At 47.9% G+C, this 22,381-nt stretch overlaps 1 protein-coding gene across 12 annotated transcripts in view; it reads left to right on the forward strand.

Annotated features, from left to right (window-relative positions):
* Window positions 1-22,381, forward strand: part of HK1 (hexokinase 1) — a 105,925-nt gene that overhangs the window by 60,625 nt on the left and 22,919 nt on the right. For all 12 annotated transcript variants that reach the window (XM_070226394.1, XM_023644177.2, XM_070226408.1 and 9 more), the window contains 5 exons: window positions 8,419-8,567; window positions 13,375-13,494; window positions 16,880-16,975; window positions 17,592-17,691; window positions 17,805-17,988. In XM_070226394.1, the coding sequence (XP_070082495.1) occupies window positions 8,419-8,567; window positions 13,375-13,494; window positions 16,880-16,975; window positions 17,592-17,691; window positions 17,805-17,988 (649 nt within the window). The remainder of the gene's footprint in view (window positions 1-8,418; window positions 8,568-13,374; window positions 13,495-16,879; window positions 16,976-17,591; window positions 17,692-17,804; window positions 17,989-22,381) is intronic.

A 22,381-nucleotide genomic window follows, 5' to 3' on the forward strand; every position in this document is an offset into this window, starting at 1 on the left:
GTCTTCACATGGCGTTTTCCTCTTATAAGGATTCCACTCAGATTAGGACCCATATTAATGACCTCATCTTAACTTGATTACCTCTGCAAAGACCCTATTTCCAAATAAGGTCACATTATCTTTTGGGGGGACCCAGTGCAACCCATAAAACACCCTGTAGCCTTTTTCCCAAATGGCTGTTCCTAGTATTCGTGGATAGGCTCAGTTTATGTGCCTTGGAATGGTCCCTACAGCCCCACACAGACATTGACGTTGATACCAATGCCCCGGTTGCCAGACCCCAGTCCAGTCCCTGCCCCTTTGTGACAAAAGTGCCTCCACCTTCGCCTCCCCTGCACTCCTTTATCAGCCGAGAACCTGGAGGTCCCCTGGATCAGAATGTGGGTCTCCTTCATAGTGAACCATGGTGCTGTTCCCTTTTTGAAACATTAATCACTGCTTCAGCTGTATAATTAGTCAGCGACAGAATTAGTGCTAATCCCAAACCACTGAAGGATGCATTGGACTCTCTGAGGTGGAGAGATGCCTGTGCTGGCTGGTGTTAATGTGACTTCCAAGTCAGAGGGAGAAACAAACCTTTCCTCTCCTGCTGACCTTGTCCCTGGTGGACCGGTCTCAGAGTTTTGAAACTCGGCTGATTTTCTGGTAATGTATCAGCCCATTTTTATTCATTTTTTCTCCTTTAGACGTTTTTTATGGGCACTGATTTTTCTTTAATTGCTCTTCTGTAATCTATACATTAACTTCTTTTTAAACCCTAAAGTGGCTTTTAGCTGCTGTATATCCTTTTAGGAGTAGGGAATGTATGAATAATAAATAAAAGAAGGAAGCTTCTGAGGCCTTTTTTCCTCTGGTGGCTTGGCTAGACAGAGGTCCGAGAAGTCCTCAGAGCTGCGCCGTCTCCAAGGGTAGCTGCCCGTCCAGCTGCCCGTCCAGCAGCCGCTCACCCCGTCTCATTGTGAAACCTCCCCTTTCTTCTCCTTTATTACTAAAAATTGGAAATATTGGAAATATCAGTTAGGATGTAAGCTTTTTGAGGGTAAATTGAGTTGAATATTTCCTTGTTTCTGCTTCATGATTTCTAGCATGCTCTTTACCCAAAGGCTAAGTTAAAAAATTTTTGAATTGCAGTGTGGTCACAGTTAATTTTTTGGCCGCAAATCCAGATAGTTCTACCTTCCCGCAGAGAGAAGGAAAATATTTCCTTGCTTTTCCCACGGCGTTTGAGCTGGTCACTTACCTTTCTCCCAGTTTTCTTACCTGGCGAGGTGGTTGGATGATCTGTCTGTGAAATCTCCTGCGTGTCTGGCGTTCACGTGGGGTTTCTGACGAAGCTGTGGAACTCTCCTCGGGTGGTGGGGGGCAGGCAGGAGGGCGTGCCTCTGTGTCTCGTGTGCGGAATTCGTTCATTGAGCAGGGCAAAGGTAGGCATCTCATGAAAGCGGAGTTTTGTTTGCCTTGTATTCCAGTGCAGCCTGGACTCGAGAGAGACATCTGTCCCCGTGTTTGTTTTCATTATTTGCTGGTAATAATGGCTGTCATTAGAAAGTGGAGAGTTGCCAGGGCCCTTCAGATATTTTGCTTAATGAACCTTCTCTGGAAGAGCGGTTCTCCTGGCTTCAGTGGAAATGGGAAAGGCGCGAGTAGGAGGCACCAGTGGCAGGAAGGAACGTTGAGGCCAAAGATTTGAAGAGGAAGTTGGAGGGAAGTCCACCACTGGGAAAAGAAGCTGAACTTGAAATTAAAGGAAAAAAAATAAAATTAGAACTCTGCACACCAGAGGAATCTTTGGCTCTGCTGCTTATTATCTGTGTGACCTTGGAGAAGTCACTTAACTTCTCTAAGCCCCCGTTTCCTCATCTGTAAAGGGGGCGTGATAATTCCTGCCCTGCCTGCCTCGAAGGCTGTCAAGAGGATCAGATGAAAGTGCTCTGGAAACTGCAAACCACCGTAAGAGTCACAGTGGGTCATTGTCCTTCTCATCATTATCGTAACTTAATAACTGGCTTTGCAGGAATTCTTTGGGAAGGCCCTTTCCAACTGATGCAGCCAGTCAGAGGCGCCCCCACCCATCAGGCCTGAATGTGTAGGTCCAGCCCTGGAGCAAGGATCCCGAGTTTTTGAGAATTCACTGGCATCCCTGTGATGTTACAGGGGGAGGAGGCAGAGAGAAGGGGGATGCAAAGGCAGGCTGTCTCACCCCCATCCTGACACCCCACAGAACGTGGATGAGCCCGCAGACGGCAGCTCTGGCCCCTCTGCAGAGGGGTGATGGGACACTGCAGCTCTCAGTTGGGGCGCCAACCTGAGAGGAAAGGGGCTAGTAGATGCCTGTTGTTATGGAGGGCAGTAGCTATTTGGGGAACTCGTTCTCTCATAAAGAAGAGTGAACTTGGGAGCCATCTGCTTGAACCTGAAAGAAATCTAACCCAAATTTGTAAAAGCAAAAAACGGAAAATTCTAGGTTCATATAACTGGGAAGTCTAGTTGTAAGTTGGCTTCTGTATCCAGGACTCACCTGCCTCTTATTCTTTCTGTCCTTGTGGTCTTTGTGTTGGCTTCATTTGTAGGCCACCTCTCCCTTACCTTGGCAGCCCTAGCTGACACCTCACCTCAGAGCTGGTGATCCCAGTGATGGTCGTGGAGAGGGCAGTGATTGGCTGACTTGGGTCATGTGCCCATCCTGAGCCAATCATGATGGCCAAGATGGATGACTGGACACTCCTGGATCACACAGTGGTCTCCCTGGAGCTGGAGCAGGGGGTCAGCCCCACCCCCAACCTCATGGACCAAAACCAGGGAGGAGGGTAGTCATCTAAAGAGATGCTAGACAGCCAACAAAGTTTACCAGAAATCTTATTGCCCTTACCAGAAGCCATTCCTTGGTGTCCTTTGCCCAGCAGAGAACAGGCCGTGTGTCTGACCCGGGCAGTTTGAACTAGCAGCCGCAAGCCTCAGTACTGGGGGAGGGAGGCGAGCGTGTTAAAATGCCCTTGCCTTCAAGTTGCTTATCATCCAACTGAGGCAGTAAGACATACACATAAAAAATAATGAGCATCACGGTACTTGCAAGTATAAGCATGACTAAGAAAAGGGAGGGGCCCTGGGCTTACTGTAGGTGTGACTATGAGCAAGTCATTCAGCTGGTTTGGTTGGAGCTTCCTTGTCCATAAACTGAGGAGGTGAGTTAATATTTGTTCCGTGTTTCCTGAGCTGCAAATGTGATTTTCAGAAGAGGTGCCAATTGCCACTTCTTTTAGCAATCACAAACCCACCCTGGAACCAGCGTCCCTTCTCTGGGAAGGATCAGGGATTGCATTGGGCTTGCACCCCTTGTAACCTGCCTTCAGGGAAAGGCCCCCTTCATGTCCATCAACTCCCACTTGCGGGTGTGTGGAGTATCCAGTATTTAGTGTTGTCCTGACATCTTAAGGACACCTTTTCTGGTCACCTTTTCTGACCCTAACTCTCTGCTCACCCTGTTGACCTGTGCTTGTTAAAAAAGAAGCAGTGGAGAGCTGGGATGGGCAAACCATGGGGGGTGCTGGGATGGGGCAGGGGTCTTTGCAGAGCTGCAGAAGTGTGGGCCAGCCCCATGCCTATTCCTCCTGGAGCTACAGGCAGCTGAGGTCATTTTCACTTATCCTGCGTGGAAAAGTTCAAGCGTGGGTCCTGCGGGGTGCTGCGTGGAAGCTGCCCCTTCCTGCGTGGGGAGCTGAAGCTCTCCCGCTCTGTGTTGACCCTGACCCCAATAAGCAGGACTTCCCCGCCAGCACCTGGAACTTGAGCACAAGAACCTGCTTTTACTTTAGGCCTTCGGTTAAGTAGAAAGTGAGACTTTTGACTGGGCTGGCAACTGAAAAGTTTCCCATGCTATTTTTTTAAAATTATGATGAAAAAAGCCAGTGTAAAATGTGAAATAAATAAATTGTTTATTTAAACATTAAGATAGTAAATAAATTAAATAAAAACATTGAATCAAAATTAAGAACACCCATGATTTCATCCTAGTACAGCATTCGCTTTTCTGCCTCTTATTTCCCTATTCACAAGTGCTTTCGAGTTGTTTACCAGCCTGAGTTCTCATTATCTTCACTAAAACAAAACAAACCAAAAGCTACAGGGAGTCCTGGATGTTGAAGAGCCCCCCAAAAGAAGTATAGCCGTTCCTGATGTGCTGAAGTCTCGCTCTGATGCCGTCCTTGGGGATCCTTGTCCCCGAGGTCTGTCTAGGAGGCAGTTTTACCAAATGGTTATGACTGTGGGCTTTGGATTCAGTCCGAGGCTCTGGCACTCCCTGGTTGTGTGCTTGGGCAAGTTACCTAACCCTCCCAGGCTTTCCTTGCTCGCCTGTAGAGTGGGGATCATAACAGTTCCTAGTTCACAGGGTTGAGAGGGTTAAAAATAAAATGATGCATCTGAAGCACTTAGTGACTGGAGCCCAGAAAGGGTCAGTGAATGTTAGCCGATGCTGAAATAAAGTGCTCTTCATAGTCCTGTGATTCACCCTCCTGAGAGGAGCCACCTCACGCCCGATTCAGTTTTTCAATCTGGTAGTAGTGTAAGCACCATGGGGGTTGGGGTTCTGATGGGAGCCCAAAGAACACCCTAAGCTGATTTGAACAGCCCACAAAGTCAGGGTCAGACTTTCCTATAAATCTATGGCCCCTGCTTCCCAGCATGCTCCCTTGGTCTCCTTCCTTTGGGCCATAGAAGCTGTTTACAACCAACAGCATCAGGTAGTAGATCCATACCACGTGATATAATTCAGTCATACAAAGGAGTGAGGTACTGATACATGCTACAACATGGGTGAACCTTGAAAACGTGGTCAGCAAAAGAAGCCACGAAAGATCACGTATTGTGTGAGTGCTTTGATATGAAATGTCCAGAATAGGGAAACCTATCGAGACAGACAGTAGATTGATGGTTGTTGGTGGATAAAGGGCCTTGGGAGGAAATGGGGAATGACTGCCAATGCATAAGGAGTTCCTTTTGGGGGTGATGAGAATTTTCTAAAGTTAGATAGTAGCGATAGTTGCACAACTCTGTAAATACACTGAAACCCACTAAACTGTACACTTTAAATTGGGTGAATTGTATGATATGTGAATTATTTCTCAATAAAGCTGTTATTAAAAAAGAGTAACCAACCAGTGGCATAACTGCTTTGTGCTCAATGAACAGTAAGCAGAGGTGCCTTGAATGAATGAATGGGCCACAGTCCCTATGATGCAGCAGCTACCAAGCATTTATCGAGTGTCCTGGGTGCCAAGGGTAGAGGCAAAGAATCCTAAGTTGTGGTCCTTCCCTCGAGGAACTTCCCTCAAGAGAGGATAAGAACTGTGTATTCAGTGTGAGAGTTCTTTGATTTGTTCATTCATTCCTTCACGCCCTCGTTAGTTCAAGCATTGGTTGAGCTCTCTTACTGTATGCCAAATACCATTCTAAGTTCCAGAAATAGAGCAGTGTGTCAGAGCTTACAGCTTGGTGGAATCAAATACAAAGATGAGTCAGCTTTATAGAAGAGAATGCTTTATTTTTTTAAAACTAACCGTTACTTTAAAAAAATAATAATAAAAAAGCTCAAGGGACCCAGAAGAGCCAAAACAATCCTGAGAAAGAACAACAAAGTTGATTCCCCTCCCAGTTTCAAAATTTACTACAAAGCAACAGTAGTCAAGACAGTGTGGTACTGGCATAAGGATAGATCATGGATCAGAATTGAGAGTTCACTGGGTCAGTTATGTCTCAGTAGAACAGGGCAAAAAGAAAGAGTTGCAAGTTTAGAAGTAAACCTGTATGTTTATGATCACTTGGTTTTTGACAAGGGTGCCAAGACTGTTCAATGAGGAAGAGATAAGTCCTTTCAGCAAATGATGCTGGGATAACTGGATATCCACCTACAGAAGAATGGAGTTGGACCCCTACCTCATCCTAAATACAAAAATTAACTTAAAATCAGTCAAATACCTAAATGAAGAGCTCAAACTATCAAACTCTTAGAAGGAAATGTAGATAGGAATCATCGTGGCCTTGGATTAGGCAATGGATTCTTAGATATGACACCAAAAGCACAAACAACAAAAGAAAAAAATAGATAAATTGTACTTTGTCAGAATTGAAAATTTTTATGCATCAAAAGTCACCATCAAGAAAGTGAAAAAACCCACAGAATGAGAGAAAATATTTGCAAGTCATATATCTGATAGGGACTTGCATCTGGAACTTAAAAGAATTCTCACAACTCAACTCTAAAAAGACAACCCAGTTTTTAAAATGAGCCAAGGATCTGAATAGACTTCTCCAAAGAAGGTATACACATGACCAGGAAGCACATGAAAAGGTGCTCATTGTCATTAGTCATCAGAGAAATGCAAATCAAAATTAAAAAGACAGATAATGAGTGTTGAGGACATGAAGAAATTGGAACGTTCGTGTGTTTCTGGCGGGAATGTAAAATGGTGCAGCTGCTTTGGAAAACAGTGGCAGTTCCGCAAAAGTTAAACATGAGTTACCATTTGACACAGCAATTCTACGTCTGGGTATATACCCAAGGGAAATAAAAACATAGGTCCACACAAAAACTTGTGCCCAAATATTCATAGCAGCATTACTCATAATAGCCGAAAGGCAGAAACAGCTCAAATGTCCATCAACAGATGAGTAAATGAAATGAGTATATCCATACAGTGGAATATTATTTGGCCATAAAAAGGCATGAAGTACTGACACAGGCTACAAGATGATGAACCTTAAAAATATTTTTCTAAGTGTAAGAAGCTGGTCACAAAAGGCCACATACTGTATGATTCCATTTATATGAAATGTCCAGAATAGGCAAATCTGTGGAGACAGAGTACATTAATAGTTGCTTAGGGCTATGGGGGATGAAGGACTTGAGAAGTGATAGTTAAAGAGTATAGGATTGCTTTTTTGAGGTGATGAAAGTGTTCTAAAACTGGTTTGTGGTGATGGTTCCGTAACTGAATATGCTAAAAACTTTTGTACGCTTTACATGGGTGAATGGTACGGTATGTGAATTATATCTCAATTAACACTGTTAGTAAAAAATATAATAATAAAGATGCTTCCCTAGGAAAATGAGATCTCCCAAGCAGACTTTTATCACTGCTATAGGACCGAGGACTCAGTGGACCACTCAGGGTCAGGATGGCAGGGGTGGCTTTCACCTCTGGCATGATGTACATTGGGACGGTGGGAATGTCGCCTTAGCAGCAGAAGTAAAATTAACAGATTTTAACTGAGTTTTTAGGAGCATCTGTGAGGATAACTAATGAGAAATAAAGAATGTTAGATGGTGGTTTAGTGGTTGAAATCCCGCCCATGGCCATCTCCCTTGGTGCTACGTGGTGGTGTCGCATACAGTCCCATTATCTTTCTTTGTCCCCCTGAGGCCCACCCTAATTACTGCACACATTGGTCCTGAGGGATGTAACCATATCAAGCCAGTTTACTCTTATGTGGCTAAGAGGGACTTCTTCTGTTAGAGACATCCCCTACGTCGAAACAATGCAAGTGTCCACTGACAGATGAATGGATAAACAAATGTGCTATGTACATACAGTGGGATGTCTTCAGCCTCAGAAAGGAGTGAAATTCTGACATGTGCTACAGCATGGTTGAACTCTGAAGACTTTATGCAAAGTGAAATAAGCCAAACACAAAAAGACAAATATTGTAGGATTCCACGTATGTGAAATATCTGAATAGGCAAATTCGTAGAGACAGACATACAATAGAGGTTACCAGGAACTCGGGGGAGGGGATATTGCTTAATGGTGATAGTTTCTGTTTGGGGTGATGAAAGGTTGTGAAAATAGATAGTGGTGATAGTTTCAGAACATTGTGAATATACTTAATGCCATTGAACTGTACACTTAACAATGGTTGCAGTGGTAAATTTTATGTTACGTATATTTTACCACAATTAAAAAAAAGTCCCCTGGGGAATAAATGGAGCCCTGGCCTGGCCGTAATTGGTGTCTGAGCTGACATGGACGGAACCCAAGGCATGGCATGACCTGACCTCAGAGGTAGGGTTTCTCTGAGTTGAAATGCAAATTTTTATTTTTTATTTTATAGATAGCAGTATCATTTTTGAGGAAGCGTAATTTTGGAAAAGGGATTAGAAAAGATGGGGCGAGACTTTGTATTTAAGTCAGTACTTCCGTTCCCCTGTTAGGAGTGAGAGCGGGGCTGCTCGCAGCTGAGGACCCCAGGCTGGGAGGGGGTTTCTCTTGCCCACTATTCCAGACGGGGCAGAGGTCAGATGGACCACTGGCTGACAGCGCCATGCAGCAGCAGGAGGCAGGTGCTGGGCCCTGCCAAGAACCAGCAGAGTGTGGGCCTTGTAGCACTGGAATCTGATGCAATGCCTGTTGTCTCCCTAAACAGAAAAGGGAGATTTCATTGCCCTGGATCTTGGTGGGTCTTCCTTTCGAATTCTGCGGGTTCAAGTGAATCATGAGCAAAACCAGAATGTCCACATGGAGTCCGAGATTTATGACACCCCGGAGAACATCGTGCACGGCAGTGGAAGCCAGGTGGGTCCACACTTCTTTCCATCAGCTCCAGTGGGCCCAGCGTCGGGCCCTAGGATACCTGCAGGAACCAGACCCCAAAGCACTGGTGTCCTGCACTCTGGAAGGAGTCTAACGTAGGTGCATGTGGAGAAGGACTCCTGGGCAGAAGAGTGTGACAGTCTGAAGAGACCCCACCATGTGGGTTTACTGGTGGATGGAAAGGGGCTACTGGGATTTTTACAGGGTGAAGAGTGTGAAGAGGGAGGCGCAGCAGCTCTGTTGGGTAAATGCATTCATTCCCCAAGGACCCTGGGGTTGGTTCCCCCGTGCAGGTTTAGCAGAGCTCTTGGGTGAAAATGTCCCTCTTTCAAGTCATTGGCTGCTTCACCCAGCTCACCAAAGGCCCAGGCCTTGTAGGGTGTGGCTGTCACCTTGTGGGGCAGCAGGAATTTGAGTTTATAGTCCTAGGGCCAATCAAGTTCTCCTGATTTAATAGCCTCCTATGAGTCCTTGGCACAGAAAGCAAAGAGGGCAGGGCCTTGCTTGGGAAATCACCATCCCCTCCTCTCTCACCCGGTACCTGAGCCACCCCCCTTCAGGCCACACCCCCCAGGGCTTCCTGCCTTTTCTGGCCAAGGGGCTGTGGCTGTGCTCAGGAAGGGCCCGTCTGCCCCCTCTCCCCCATCTGGTTGTGGTGAGTGGCGGGCCCCCCTCACCAAGGACCATGTGATCAGGGTTTAGGCAGCCCCTCGTCACAATTCAGTCATTTCTGGGTCCTGTAAGCCCATCGAGTATGGGAGCTACTCCTTGTCCACTCCTGTAGACGGTCCAGCTCCTCCGTAGCTCGCCTCCTGAGTCTTGGCTGCTGGCCAGGACACATATTCAGAGCTCACCAAATATTTACTTTAGGGAGGATGTGTTCACGGCAAGGTTCATGACTAAGTTCTCCAGAAAACCCATTTGTTCTGGGCTGGACTTTGAGATAAGACCCAGGAGACTTCTCCTCTTGACTCCAGTTTGTTCCTAAATTAACGTGGGTGGGACCTGGAACGAGCTCTCTGCCTTTTCTTTTTCCGAGAGAAAAGGGCAAATCCTGACCTCTAACCCACTCCCACGGGTTTGGGTTCAGAGCTTTTCTGACCAGACTTTTCAGAGGTCACAGTGAGCATCGAAGGTGATACTGTCTCTAGAAGAGATGAGCCGTCTTCAGTCAGCCACTGAAATGGGTGCATCACTCATTGGATGGCTCTGCCTGGAGCTCCCCCTGCTCATCCCTCCTTTACTGGGCTGCACAAACTGGTGCATTCACCGGGTGTGTGCATGCGGGCCGCCGGCTGGCTGGTCTCCTAGTTCTGCCAGTGGCTACTGCCCTGCTGTCTGTTGCAGGTGGCCAGCTCGTGTTGGCATCCTGCTGTTTCCATTGGCAGCAAGTACTGACCTGTCACTCTATTCCCCGTGGACCTTGGGTTGGCCCATCTGCCTGCTGCCTTCCCCATCAGGACTCTCCTGCTGGGTTGCAGACGCTCCTGTGTGCTTGGCCTGATCTTTCAGGAGCAGGGTTTATAAATTCAGGGGGTGCCCCCTCCATAAGTGCAGACTCACTGCATTCATTTCTACCAGTGACCTCTTCTTACTGCTGCCCCCGGGACCTCTTCTCTCACTACCTCTGTCCCCATCCTCTCCACCCCAGGATCACTTTGTTTCCTACTGTATGTTTCTTCCTCTGCCCCTTTCAAGCAGTCTGAAAGGAAAGATACTGACGATGATGATAATGATAATGTAGTATTATTATAGCAAATCCATAGTGCTTGTTAGGTACAAGTCACTGATCTGAGCACTCCATATAGATTAACTCACTTAATCATCACACCAACCCTGTAGGGGGGTATTATTATTATTATTCCCATTTTACAGATGAGAAAATGAAGACTCAGGTGGCAAGTAACCAGCCCCTTGGGTCACATGGCTCATAAGTGATAGAGCTGGGGTTTGAACCCGGCAGTCAGGCTCCAGATGTTACAGTTTTAGCAGCGTGACTTTTTTTCTTAGGCCGACTTTTGTCTCTGTCTTTATGGTATTTATTTGCAGTTTTATTTATTTAAAAATTTTTGATGAGGAAACCTGAGGGCTATTGGCAAGGAGAAAGGTCCAGGGGATGAGGGAGAGGGTTGGCAGTTGAAAAATAGGGGTGAAACGGGAACCCCCCCTTCAGAAGTTTGGCATGAGGTTAGAGGCAGGTATTGGTGGCCCATTTTTCTGAGATCTCCTATCGACCTATGGAGTATTCTGGTAGACCAAGGGCCCTGTTTTGTCCATGAAGCAACTCAGACTCACAGACTAGGAACAGTCCTGAATTCTTGGGGTTGTGATCTTATCTTCTGTAATGTGTGGGAATTTTTAAACCTTTTATTTGAAATATTAAACTTATAGAAGTTTTAAGATAAGCGCACAGAGCTCCCATATTGTCCAGATTCCCGAATTGTTAACTATTTGCTTTATCCTTTTCTCTCTCTCTCTCCACGGATGCACACGCACACACACGGTATCCTAAAAGTTCCAGTGCAGTTTTAAACTGTAGTGATTCCAGAAGCATAAATGCAGCCTTCTTAAAACATCACTTACTTAGTTTTGGGAGTTTTGAATAATAAATGCTTAGGTTTTGTTTTAGTCATTGTTTGCCATTTTCAGTCGGAGGGACTGAGTCTGTGTGGGTGGATTGTTGTCAGGAAGAAAAAACCCACGTTTTAGACACTAGAATTTTGAGTCCAGAGAGGCTAGATAACTTCCTGCCCTGGTTGGTCACAGATGGCAGTTGGCCCGGGGGTAGCTTCCTGTCTCCTGAGCAGACTGTAGCCCCTGGATTGTGGCATTCCACGAGCATGGCATTTTCTTCTTAACAGACCATGTTGGGATGGTTGTTTGGCTTGGATCTGGAAGCTGGTTACAGCGCGCCATCCGTGTGACTCCATTTCTGTAGCCTGAGTTCTCCGTGCCACTTCATGCCGGCAGCTTCTTTCCACCCAGCCATCTTTCCTGAGGGCCACAGGGGAGCCTGGAGCTTCCGAGTGCCGGTGACATAGGATGCACTGATGGACTTAGTAATGGGTTTATATCCTACGGAAATGTAGGTCACAGGAAGCTTAGCTGGGCATCTCCAGGGAAGGCAGTCGTGTGTCCCCTCGGTTGGAGTCGCCTGGCTGCAGCTGTAGCCTGAGTAATGGTGGCTCAGGGACAGAGACTCCTAAATCAAAATCGACAGGCTTTCCTTTACCCTGGCGGGAAAGTCAGACTTTAGAGCTGGGTCAGGGACATCTGGGGAAAGGTGGGGAAGGAATAATGACTTCTGACTCTGTCACAAGGATGCCCCCAAAAGGCAAGCCTTCACGCAGGTGGCCCTGTCTGGGGACATGGGCTGGGGTTGCCTTCTGTGACTCTGTGGTTTGGCTTTGCCAACACTTCCTTTTTCTGGACTTCAGGAACCTAGAGCTGTGTCATTCCATACATAGGGGAAGGAGGCCTAGTGTTATGATGACCATGTGGAAAAGACAGGGGAGTTACCTAGACTGTGGCATGGTTGCCAAAAGAGCATGTATATGCTTTGAGTACATTAATAAAAGTATAAAGCTAAGGAAAAGGGAGGTTCTTAGTTCAACTAAACTCTCCTCTGGTCAGAAGGCATGAAACATTATATTCAGTTCTGGATCCATTTTAGAGGTGAGGGAAGGTATTAGAGAGATGCAAAAAAAGTTGCCTTAAAGGGAGTGAGCCTCCTGTCATTGACAGTATTCATGCAGAGACCAGGGAAACAGTGTCCTGGGTTCTTTCTAGTGGATCCTAAGATGCATATCCCAGGCAAGGTGTTGTGGAGCAGGCAAGCTTAAATTGCAGTCTGCTAAATAAATTGCAGTGAATTCACACCATAGAATACTACACAGCAGCGAGAACGAACAGTCTAGAAAGACACACGACAATGTGGGTGACACTCATACATATAGCAGCATGAGGAAGGCAGACCCAGAGAGTACACACTGTCACTCCATTTATATATAGTAGACAGAAGGACAAAACAAATCGAGAGTGTTAGATGTCAGAGTGGCTGGCGAGTGCCGTCGTGGGGTTGGGTGCAGTGGTGGTGGCTGCAGGGGGCGTGAGGAGGCGTCTGGTGTTGGTAATGTGTGTCTTGATCTGGTGCTGGTGACGCGGGTGGTTGCAGCTTGTGAGAATCCAGTGAACTCTACTCTTGGGATGTGTGCACTTTTTTGGATGCATGTTATACTTCAGTAAAAAGTAAAACTATGATAGACTGAAAATGGTTAAATCACTCAAGTGGGCTACAGGTTGCAGAATTGCCTGTGAGCTTCTGGAATTTACAGAGATAGAGATAGAGATAGAGGATTGCCTGTGAGCTTTTGAAATTTACAGAGGTAGAGAGAGGCAGAGATAGAGATAAGGGACCAGGTGGCCACTCCACCCGGGTGGCTGACGGAGACTGTGGCCTGTGTGTTACAGAGGAGTGAGCTGATTTTCTATTATTTTTAAATTTCCTTGGTACCCAGATAATACATCTTAGTGACCACTGAGAGGCCAGTTCTGTGTGAAGGGTTGGACAGGCTTCCCAAGCTGTGCCGGTCCGGGGGGCAGGCTCTTCTTAAGGGATTCTCTCCACCATTGACACACGCCGTGCCTTTTCAAGCAGGGCCCCCGGGTGCCGTGGGGATGGGCAGTGGGGATGCCGTGCCCCTTCTGTGTGTGCGGGGAGGGGGGATGTTTCATGTTTTCTTGAAATGCCAATGCCTCCCTCCTCACTGCTCTCTTGTGCTTCCTCCAGCTTTTTGATCATGTCGCCGAGTGCCTGGGAGACTTCATGGAGAAAAGAAAAATCAAGGATAAGAAATTACCCGTGGGATTCACATTTTCTTTCCCTTGTCGGCAATCCAAAATAGACGAGGTAAGGACGTCCTGGGACGACGGGGCGCCGCAGGCCGGCTGGAAAAGCTAACGGACACTTTTTCTCTACTGCTTTTCCCTTTTGCTTGCAGGATGGCCTGCATGTCTCATTTTTTTAGAAACATTTGTAGAAATTAATGTGAGGTTATGATATTGTGTGTATTTTTTCAATTACTTTAGTTTAAATGTATTTTTGGAGATGAATCATGGTGTTTGTGACCATCAGGTAGGGAGAACCATTTATTAAACCAAGTAAGTGAAGGGAAAAAAAGTAGGTTTAGTGACAATGCAGAGAGGTTCAAAAGCCCTTTGCCAGAGGGGCACAGTGTGGTGTTTACCCAGAAGCCATCCTGGTTGTAGCAAATCTGGTCAGGGCTCCACTCCTCATGGGCCAGGGCCACCTCTCCATAGCGTCTGCCAGTTGGTGGCTCTGGTCTCAGTGAGGCGCTTGGTTCCCTTTTGGACCTCCAGGTGACTTGTTGCACTCAACTTCTTGTTTGTCATTGGTTCATTCATTCCCTGCTCAGCAAGGGCGGACTCAGACATCCCATGTGGCAGCATTGTACCTCAGAGCACTGCAGGAGTACAAGATAAATATATGCAACCTTGTTTCTTTTTTACATGAAGAGACAGAAAAAGCCATACACACCCAGCCCCCTATGAATAAACTCCTTGTAATAGGAACTCTGATGGTTAATGTTATTGAGGGCCGTCAGGTGCCAGGCTCTGTTCTCATGCAACTTCAAAATTAGCACACATAATCTTCAAACACCCCCATGAGTGAAGTGCTATGATCCCCACTTTACAGATGAGGAAACTGAGGCTTGGAGGGTTAGGAACCTGCTTAAGGCCACCCAGCCAGGAAGCAGCAGAGCCTGAATGAGCTCTGGGCAGTCTGGCTCCAGAGTGCATGCTGGGAACCAGTCTGCTTTTCTCCAGGATGGTAACGTTAAGGCCCACGTCACCCTCCCCACTTCTGGGCAGCATCCGTGTACCCCTTTTCCAGTATTGTGCGCACCCTCTCCTGGGCACTGCTTCATGTGTGGGAGCCCTTGTGCCTGTATAAATTGTGCAGTCACGTAACGTTAGAGCAAGAAGGGGCTTGAGAGCTCAGCAGGCCAAGTCCCTCTTTTCACGATGGAAACCCAGCCTCCCCAGGTCATCGGGCTTATTAATGGCAGATCCAGGAGTAGAATCCCAGGCCCCACCTCCTGCCCCCCCACCACCACACACGCACAGACACACACACGCACACTCGGCTAAAGGCCTCTGAGAGGTTGCCGTCTCATTTTTCCTCCATTCAGGACTGCTGTGGCCAATCCAGACCCTCTCTCTGGTATCTGGCGTTGCCACACCTCCAAGGTGTTCAGCTCATTCTGGCCCCAGGGCGTCTTCCCAAACTGTTCACAAAGCCTGTTGTGGTCAGTGCTAAGTTCTCCGTGGCTTTTGAGAACTGAGACATGACAGTCACTCCTTCTGGGCAGAGACAGTGTGGGACACCCCACTTCCCACCAGGAGAGGTGGGAGATGGCCTGGGAGTGAAGGGACTGTGCTCGCTGTTGGTCACTGCTTCATCAGCCGCTGTTGGCCTAGTGCTGTCCCTGGGCTGGGCCAGGCCCTGGGAGAGATCGGCGAGCAGAGGCGGCCTGGCCCCCAGAAGGCACAGTCTTGGGGCTGGCCCCGTGGCCGAGTGGTTAAGTTCGCGCGCTCCGCTGCAGGCGGCCCAGTGTTTCGTTGGTTCGAATCCTGGGTGCAGACATGGCACTGCTCATCAAACCACGCTGAGGCAGCGTCCCACGTGCCACAACTAGAAGGACCCACAACGAAGAATACACAACTATGTACTGGGGGGCTTTGAGGAGAAAAAGGAAAAAAATAAAAATATTAAAAAAAAAAAAGAAGGCACAGTCTTCCAGGGAAGAGGGCATTACTGGAGGGGAGAGAACATTTTCATGGGCACAAGAACCCTGCAGGGCAGAGCAGTTGTGCCTGACGTAGGGGTATTGTGGGTGGAGAAGGAGCCAAAGGCAGGGCATCCACCTGCAGGCCTTGACCCCCATCTGGGGAGGCCTCCTAGGCCGGCTGCACTTCCTGGGAGCCCAGTGGATCCCAAGCTCTGATTACCCCTCCAGAGGGCCTGTGCCCACTCCTCAACCCTGCCTGGGACCTTCAAGATTGTCCCAGTCTAGATCAGTGTCTTATTCCACAGAGCAGCAAAGTGACCCCCAGAGGAGTTAGGGGAACTGCCCACCAGGAAATGGGCAGAAGTGTGGAAATAGGACCAGGTCTACAGATTTTTAACCTCACAGTCTTTTTACAAGACCATGTTCTCTGACGCTTTCTGGGGGGTGGGGTTAAGGGAAGAATGCAGAGCATCCGGGGGTTTTGGAGCGCCTGGCTTAGCTGCAGGCTGCTGCTGAGCACAGAACCACAGCTTCTCCCAAGTGCTCGCCCTTCCCAGTGCATCCTCCAGGCTCTGTGGCTTTCACAGTGAGCGAGGGCGAGCTCCCTATCCCTGGGTGGCCCCGGAGGCCTGTCGGGCCTGAGCAGCAGCTCTTCGCAGCCCTGCCACATTTGCAGCAACTTTCTCCATTCAGAGAAGAACTCTCAAGTATAACAATTATTTTTCTTTTCTGGTATCTTTGATTTTAAAAAAAAAATACAAAAGCAATATGTAAGACTATTGAAATAATAGAAAGATATAAAGCAAAAAGTAAAATTCCTACCCTTGCACATTCCAAGTGAATAACCATTGGCTATCTATCCTTCTTGATGCTTCTCTATTAATATACAAACAGAAATGGATCATATTATACAAACAGTGGAGTCATAGCTTACAAATGGGAGTTAAATTCCTAAGTTGGGGAAGAGGCATAAATGAGATATAGTCAATATTATCCTTAAATCTCTAGGACATGGCTCTTAGAAGCTCAGGAGCCAAGAATTATCTTAGCATTTCGTTTTTCTTCCCAATTTGGCTCTGACTTTCTTTTCCTGGGGCTATGGAAGCCAAGGTCTGATTTGAGAGAGAGGAAGGGTGATCAGGTAGTAACAGGATTTCTCTTGTTCTCTTTAATGAAGTCTGGCTGTGCAGTTGACACCCAGTTAGATTTGCATGCTGCCTGACAATACCGTATTGGCCAGCCACTTGCTGGATTCTGGTTTGACCTGCAGGATTTTTCCCATGGCAGCCCCCAGAGAAATCTGTCATGTAGGTGAATGAACAGGAGATGAGACAGTCTGGCCCTGTTCCCCAGTGATCTGGAGTGCATCACTTGTCCCCTCTGGGCCTCTGCTTTGTCACTGTCCTTAAGCAGGCTCCCCAGGGACCTGGGGGTTCTGGAGGCCTCCCAGCCCTCATCAGCCTCATCTGCTCTCTTTTGCAGGCCATCCTGATCACCTGGACAAAGAGGTTTAAAGCGAGCGGAGTGGAGGGAGCGGATGTGGTGAAGCTGCTTGAAAAAGCCATCAAAAAGCGTGGGGTAACTTCTCCTTGGGCCATCTGCCGTGGCCACACAGCGGTGGGGGAGTGTGGGGAGGAGGCTGTGTGCCAAAACAGACCAAGGCCCTTTCCGGGGGGCAGTAATGCATGGCCTGAGGCCTCACGTGGGAGGTCTTGAAGAGCTAGGCAGGTGAAAGGTGGGGGTCCACAGTCCAGAAGGTTGGGGGTGGTTCGAAACACAGCTCCCTAAAGTGCTGCCCAAAGGATTCAAGGCCTTGTGCAGGGAATGGCCTCCTTCTGACAGGGCTGGGCTGTGCGGGGAGCTGGCATGGTCAGGTGCGGCCTGCCGCTGCTGGAACAAGGCCAGTCAGCACATGGATGTAGTGGGGTGGTTTGCAGAGGGCTGTGGCTCCGTGAGTAAAATCCACTTGGAAGAGAATCTTAAGCCAAATAATTAAGGGGACCGTGTAGTTTCCATAATTTAATCACTGTGCTCTAATCCAGTTAATTTGAGTGCCCGTAGTAAAGAAAGCCGCACCCCCCACAGGAGCAGTGGTGGCTGTGAAAACGGGAGTTCTGCTGCCATGTCTCTTTAAGGTTGGTGGTCTCTGCCTCCATGTGTGATTGGACGGTGACACCCCGTTATCTGTCCCCAGGATTATGATGCCAACATTGTGGCTGTGGTGAATGACACGGTGGGGACCATGATGACCTGTGGCTATGATGACCAGCACTGTGAAGTTGGGCTCATCATTGGTAACGTCCACCACTTTCCTTGTCCTTCCTTCAGCTGATGTTTCCAGAAGCCACTGCCTCCTCTCATGACTTTGTGTGGCCATCACTTCTGATCTTGTCTGTCTCTCTCCAAGGCACTGGCACCAATGCTTGCTACATGGAGGAACTGAGGCACATTGACCTGGTGGAAGGTGACGAGGGCAGGATGTGCATCAACACGGAGTGGGGGGCCTTTGGGGACGACGGGTCCCTAGAAGACATCCGCACTGAGTTCGACCGGGAGATAGACCGGGGCTCCCTCAACCCCGGCAAACAGCTGTGAGTCCCACCTTTCTTGCTAGTCATCCATATGACGTAGGGGACACTTAAGGAAAGATTTGGGGTGGGAGATGAAAGGGGCAGAGAGCCATTTGGTCAGAATGGGAAAAGCCCATCAAATTTGTAATCTGTATTGCTCCTTTTTTGGATAGATACACAGACGTGGAGTCTGCAACTTTAAAAGCACATTTTAAATGATTTATGTTTGTTTAATTACACTATGATTGTGTCCTTGTAAAACATTTTGAAAATTAAAAGCACAGAAGCGTCAGTGTAAAGCTGAGGTTTACAAACATTTCTGTACACTGTGGTCACTGGCATCGCTGCTCAGGGTGAGAGAGGCCACGGGCTATGGGGGGCAGCTGCCGAGCCGGGGAGAGGGAGTGTCCCTTCCTTCAGCACATATGCCTCAAGCGTTTCGTGTGTGCCGAGCTCTGGGCTAGGCTCCGAGGATACTGAGTAGTGCCTTCCCTTCCAGGACTTGACATCTAGTTGGGGAGACAAGTCACACATGCAAATACCTGTCGTACAGAGGTGTGGGTGAGAGCCATATGAGTCCTACAGACCTTCAGGAGATCAGAGAATGGAGAAACTTCTTCCCTGTCATGTATGGCCAGACGGATCAGAGTTGATATAGAGCATCAGACCTACTGGGCAAGTTGTTTCTGGCCTTGGAGAGCTCCTTGCTGCAAAAGTAGGAGTGACAGTATTCACTAGCTTGGGTTTTGCTTCGTTTGAGCTCCTCATTTCCTGAAATGCTTGCTCATATTTGTGATGCTAGCATACTCCTAGCTCTCTCTGATCGACCCAGCCTCCCGGCAGCCTTGTCCTGGAGTTGGATGCTGTGAGCCTGCTGACAGATGTTGACCCATCCTGTTGGCTTCACAGCCTTTATCCTTGTGCCAGAGAGAAACAGGAGTTTACTGATTGTTTTGAAACCCGTCACCCAAAAGATCTCAATACCCTCGGCTGGACGATTGAGCTTTCCTCCCAAATTAATGGAACTGCATAAATGGCCAGCCCCCTTCACTGGGGGTGGTGGTAGTGAATAAACTAGGTTTCTCAGTGAGAGGATCCCAAGTTCTTAGACCCAGAGCTCAGCATCTTCTTTGCAGCCTGAGAACTGGGGCTCCGGCTTGGTGATAAAGGGCCCCAGTTCCAAAGCTTTGGCAGTCAAAGGTTTTTTTCTCCCTGATCCACTGACCTAACCCCTATCCTAAAACCTGAAGCTCTTTACTGTGCCTCTTTATACGTCTCACCGGAGGTCTTTGGATGTGCTTGATTGCAGTCCTACCTCAGGCACCTCTGGGGGTGCTCTGTAATATATGGCATTGGCACCATATTACATCTCTAAAATCCTCAGACTCACAGTCCCACGCACATGTGACCCCAGGGGTTTCAGATGAGAGATTGTGTATCTGTAGTTACTGTCAATCACAACCAGAAGTCACCCTTCTCGGCAGAGCAGGTAGGGCAGTTATCTGTGATAACTGAGCAGATATGGCCCAGGCCCTTGTCTCTGTCCTTAGCCCCAGGGTGGGGATCCTGCATGGCTTGGCTAGAAACCTGGACTTCTCTGCCTTCCATTTTGATTTATTCCTGAATTTCTCTAAAGGGCTAAACTGTATCCCCAGGCTGAACTGTGAATTGGCCTCACAGTTGGCTTGCGATAAACATTTTTGGAATGGTGGATACATGGATGGATGGGGGGTGGATGGATGGATGGTGGTTGGGAGGTGGCTGGGTAGATAAACAGGTAATTGGATGAAAGAGTGAAACCTGGGAGGAAGTCAGTTTTCTCTAGTACGCTTCCTTGCTTACTGATTACCATAAGTCAGGTCTTGTTAAGAACAATTCTGAAGAGATGACAAATTTTTGAGTTGCATCACATACTCCTAGAAATAGGCTATTGCCTGGAGGATTTTTTGCCAAAGGAGATTTTTGCTATTCTCTCAGGCTCCTGCCTGAGTTTTTGGGGTCTTTGCTGTGTCATCTTTAGTGGAATGCTAAATTCTTCAAAACCCTTCTGTCCTCCTTGGGCCAGGAAAGGTGTTTGCTCCATTTGGCTGATGGGGAAATTATGGTACTGGGATAGGCCAAAGCTGGCTCAAGACTCTTTATTGAGGTTTGATCTGGCTTAGGTTTGGGATTTTCTGCCCTGTTTGAAAGTTTGAGGTTTTCAGCGTGAGCTTCCAGAATGTCTAAGAGGCATCCTTCATCATTTATAGACAAAAATCATCAAGGGTGGTCCAGAGGAGTGGATTTTCATCCCTGACCGCACATTAGAATTACAGAGAGGCCTTTAAAAAACATACTGTTGCCCAGGCATCCTCTCACCTACCCGCTTCCCCCCACCCTGATTCCGATTCAGTTGTCCTGGGCTGGGGCCTGGCCTCAGGAGCCGGAAGCCTTCCCAGGTGACTCCAGTTTTTCAACAGGGTTGGAAATGTAGGTGTGTTCGATTTGTGCAAAGGCTCTCAGCGCCCGGGGGGCGCTAGACGACTACGCACGCACTTACTCATTTGGATTGAAGTTTGCATTTGCTAAGTACCAGGTGTAGGCGGTTGACAGGAAGGATATCGTCTCGGTAGCTTTGTGGCTCCTGCCTTCATTCGTGACTGCTGTTTGCAGGACCTCGGGAACTGCTGGGAGTATTCAGGACCCCCAGCCTTGCCCCAGGGCTAGAAGGTCTCTCTCTAAAAGGGCTCAGACTTTGGCTTCTCCCCACTGCTCTTACATTCCAGGCCTTGGCTATTCTTGTCACAGACCTGTCTCCTACTGTAGACTTCGGTCACACCTTCGTTCATTTTTAATTCTCCTTCTCTTCCGCTTCTGTCTTCTCCCGCCTCTTGCTCTTCTGTTTTCTCTGTTGCATCTGGAATTTCGAATCCCATTTTCCTGTGATTCCTTATCACATCCTTCAAAATGCAAAGAGACGCCCACCCACAAAACAGCAGCAACGGGATGGTTTGGCCTGGAGAATACTTTGGCCTAAGTGGTGGTGGAGTAACTTTCACATCTTTTCAAGTCAGCCCTCAAACAGCTTTTCTTGCTGTTGCTCTGCCCGCTCCATAGAACCTCTCAGCAGCTCTAATCCCGGTTAGCGTGACCCCAGACCTCTCCCTCCTTCTCTTCCCTGGGCCACCCATCGGAACAGACCCTGGCTGCCAAGAACTCCCCATTGGTGTGCAAGTCCATGCTCTCCTTGTCTGAATATGATCCTGCACCCTGCCCTTCGCAGCCTCCACAGGCGCTGTGGGTCTCAGCCCCACCTGCCCACCAGAATGGTCATAAGCATCTGATTGCTGAGAGGCAGATTGTGACTTGCTAGGTTTCACTTGAGCAGAAGGGGAGCTCAGCAGTGGAGAAGGAGCCCTGCCTTCTCTGTGAGCCTTTGGCTTGAGCTGAGTGAGGCTCGTGAGTGGTGGTGTTTCCTCTCACGGGTTCTGGGGACTGGGAAAGGACCATCCCTGGCCTAGAGCTTCCTTTATCTGGAAAAGGGGATGTCAGTATCTATGTATGTAAAAGACCATCATGTAGAAAAGGGAGCGCTCGTTCTGAGTGTCGCCAGAAGGCTGGTTTTAGCTCATCCTGTGGGAAGAACCTGTCCTATTGCACATTGCCCACCAAGGGGGGCAGGCTGCCCAGGAGGAAGTGAGCTGGTGGTGGACAAGCAGAGGGTGGGTTAGGGATGGGGCTAGGTCACTGCTAGCGTGACAGTGTAATAGCTAGCACTTAATGACACTGTCCATGAGAGAGGCAGAACAGCACAGTGGTTAGAGCATAGCCTCTGGGGTTAGATTTAACTGGGTTCAAAGTGTGGATTTGCCACTTATTAGCTCTGTAATCAATGGGCAAGTTATGTAACCTCTCTATGCCTCAGTTTCCTCATCTTTGAAATGGAGATAATGATAAAGTCTACATCATAGGGTTGTAATGAGGATGAAGTAAGTTCCTATAGTTATGTGCCACGTAACGACATTTCCGCCAATGACCGATCATATATATGACGATGGTCCCATAAGATTAGTACCCTGTAGCCTAGATGAGTAGAAGGCTATATACCATCTAGGTTTGTGTAAGTACTACAGGGGAGGAAGAAATTTTCCTCCACACTTTAGGTTCTTCTGGAGGGTCTAAGAAGTAAATCGACAGGAGACAGATTAACAGGAGAAAAACAAACAAAAGTTTAATAACGTGTATACATGGTAGAAATGGAGGAAAACCAAGTAACTCTCCAAAATGGCCAAAACCCTTACCTTAAAGACCATCCTCAGCTAAAGACAAAAGAGGATGATGTTGGAGGTGGGAGAGTCAGGACTTCATAAGGAAGGCAAGGAATTCACAGGGAGGTGAAAAGGAGCACATGTTTGGAAAACAAGTGTTTGGCCAC

The sequence above is a fragment of the Equus caballus genome, chromosome 1 (genome assembly GCF_041296265.1).
Source record: "Equus caballus isolate H_3958 breed thoroughbred chromosome 1, TB-T2T, whole genome shotgun sequence".
NCBI lineage: Eukaryota > Metazoa > Chordata > Mammalia > Perissodactyla > Equidae > Equus > Equus caballus.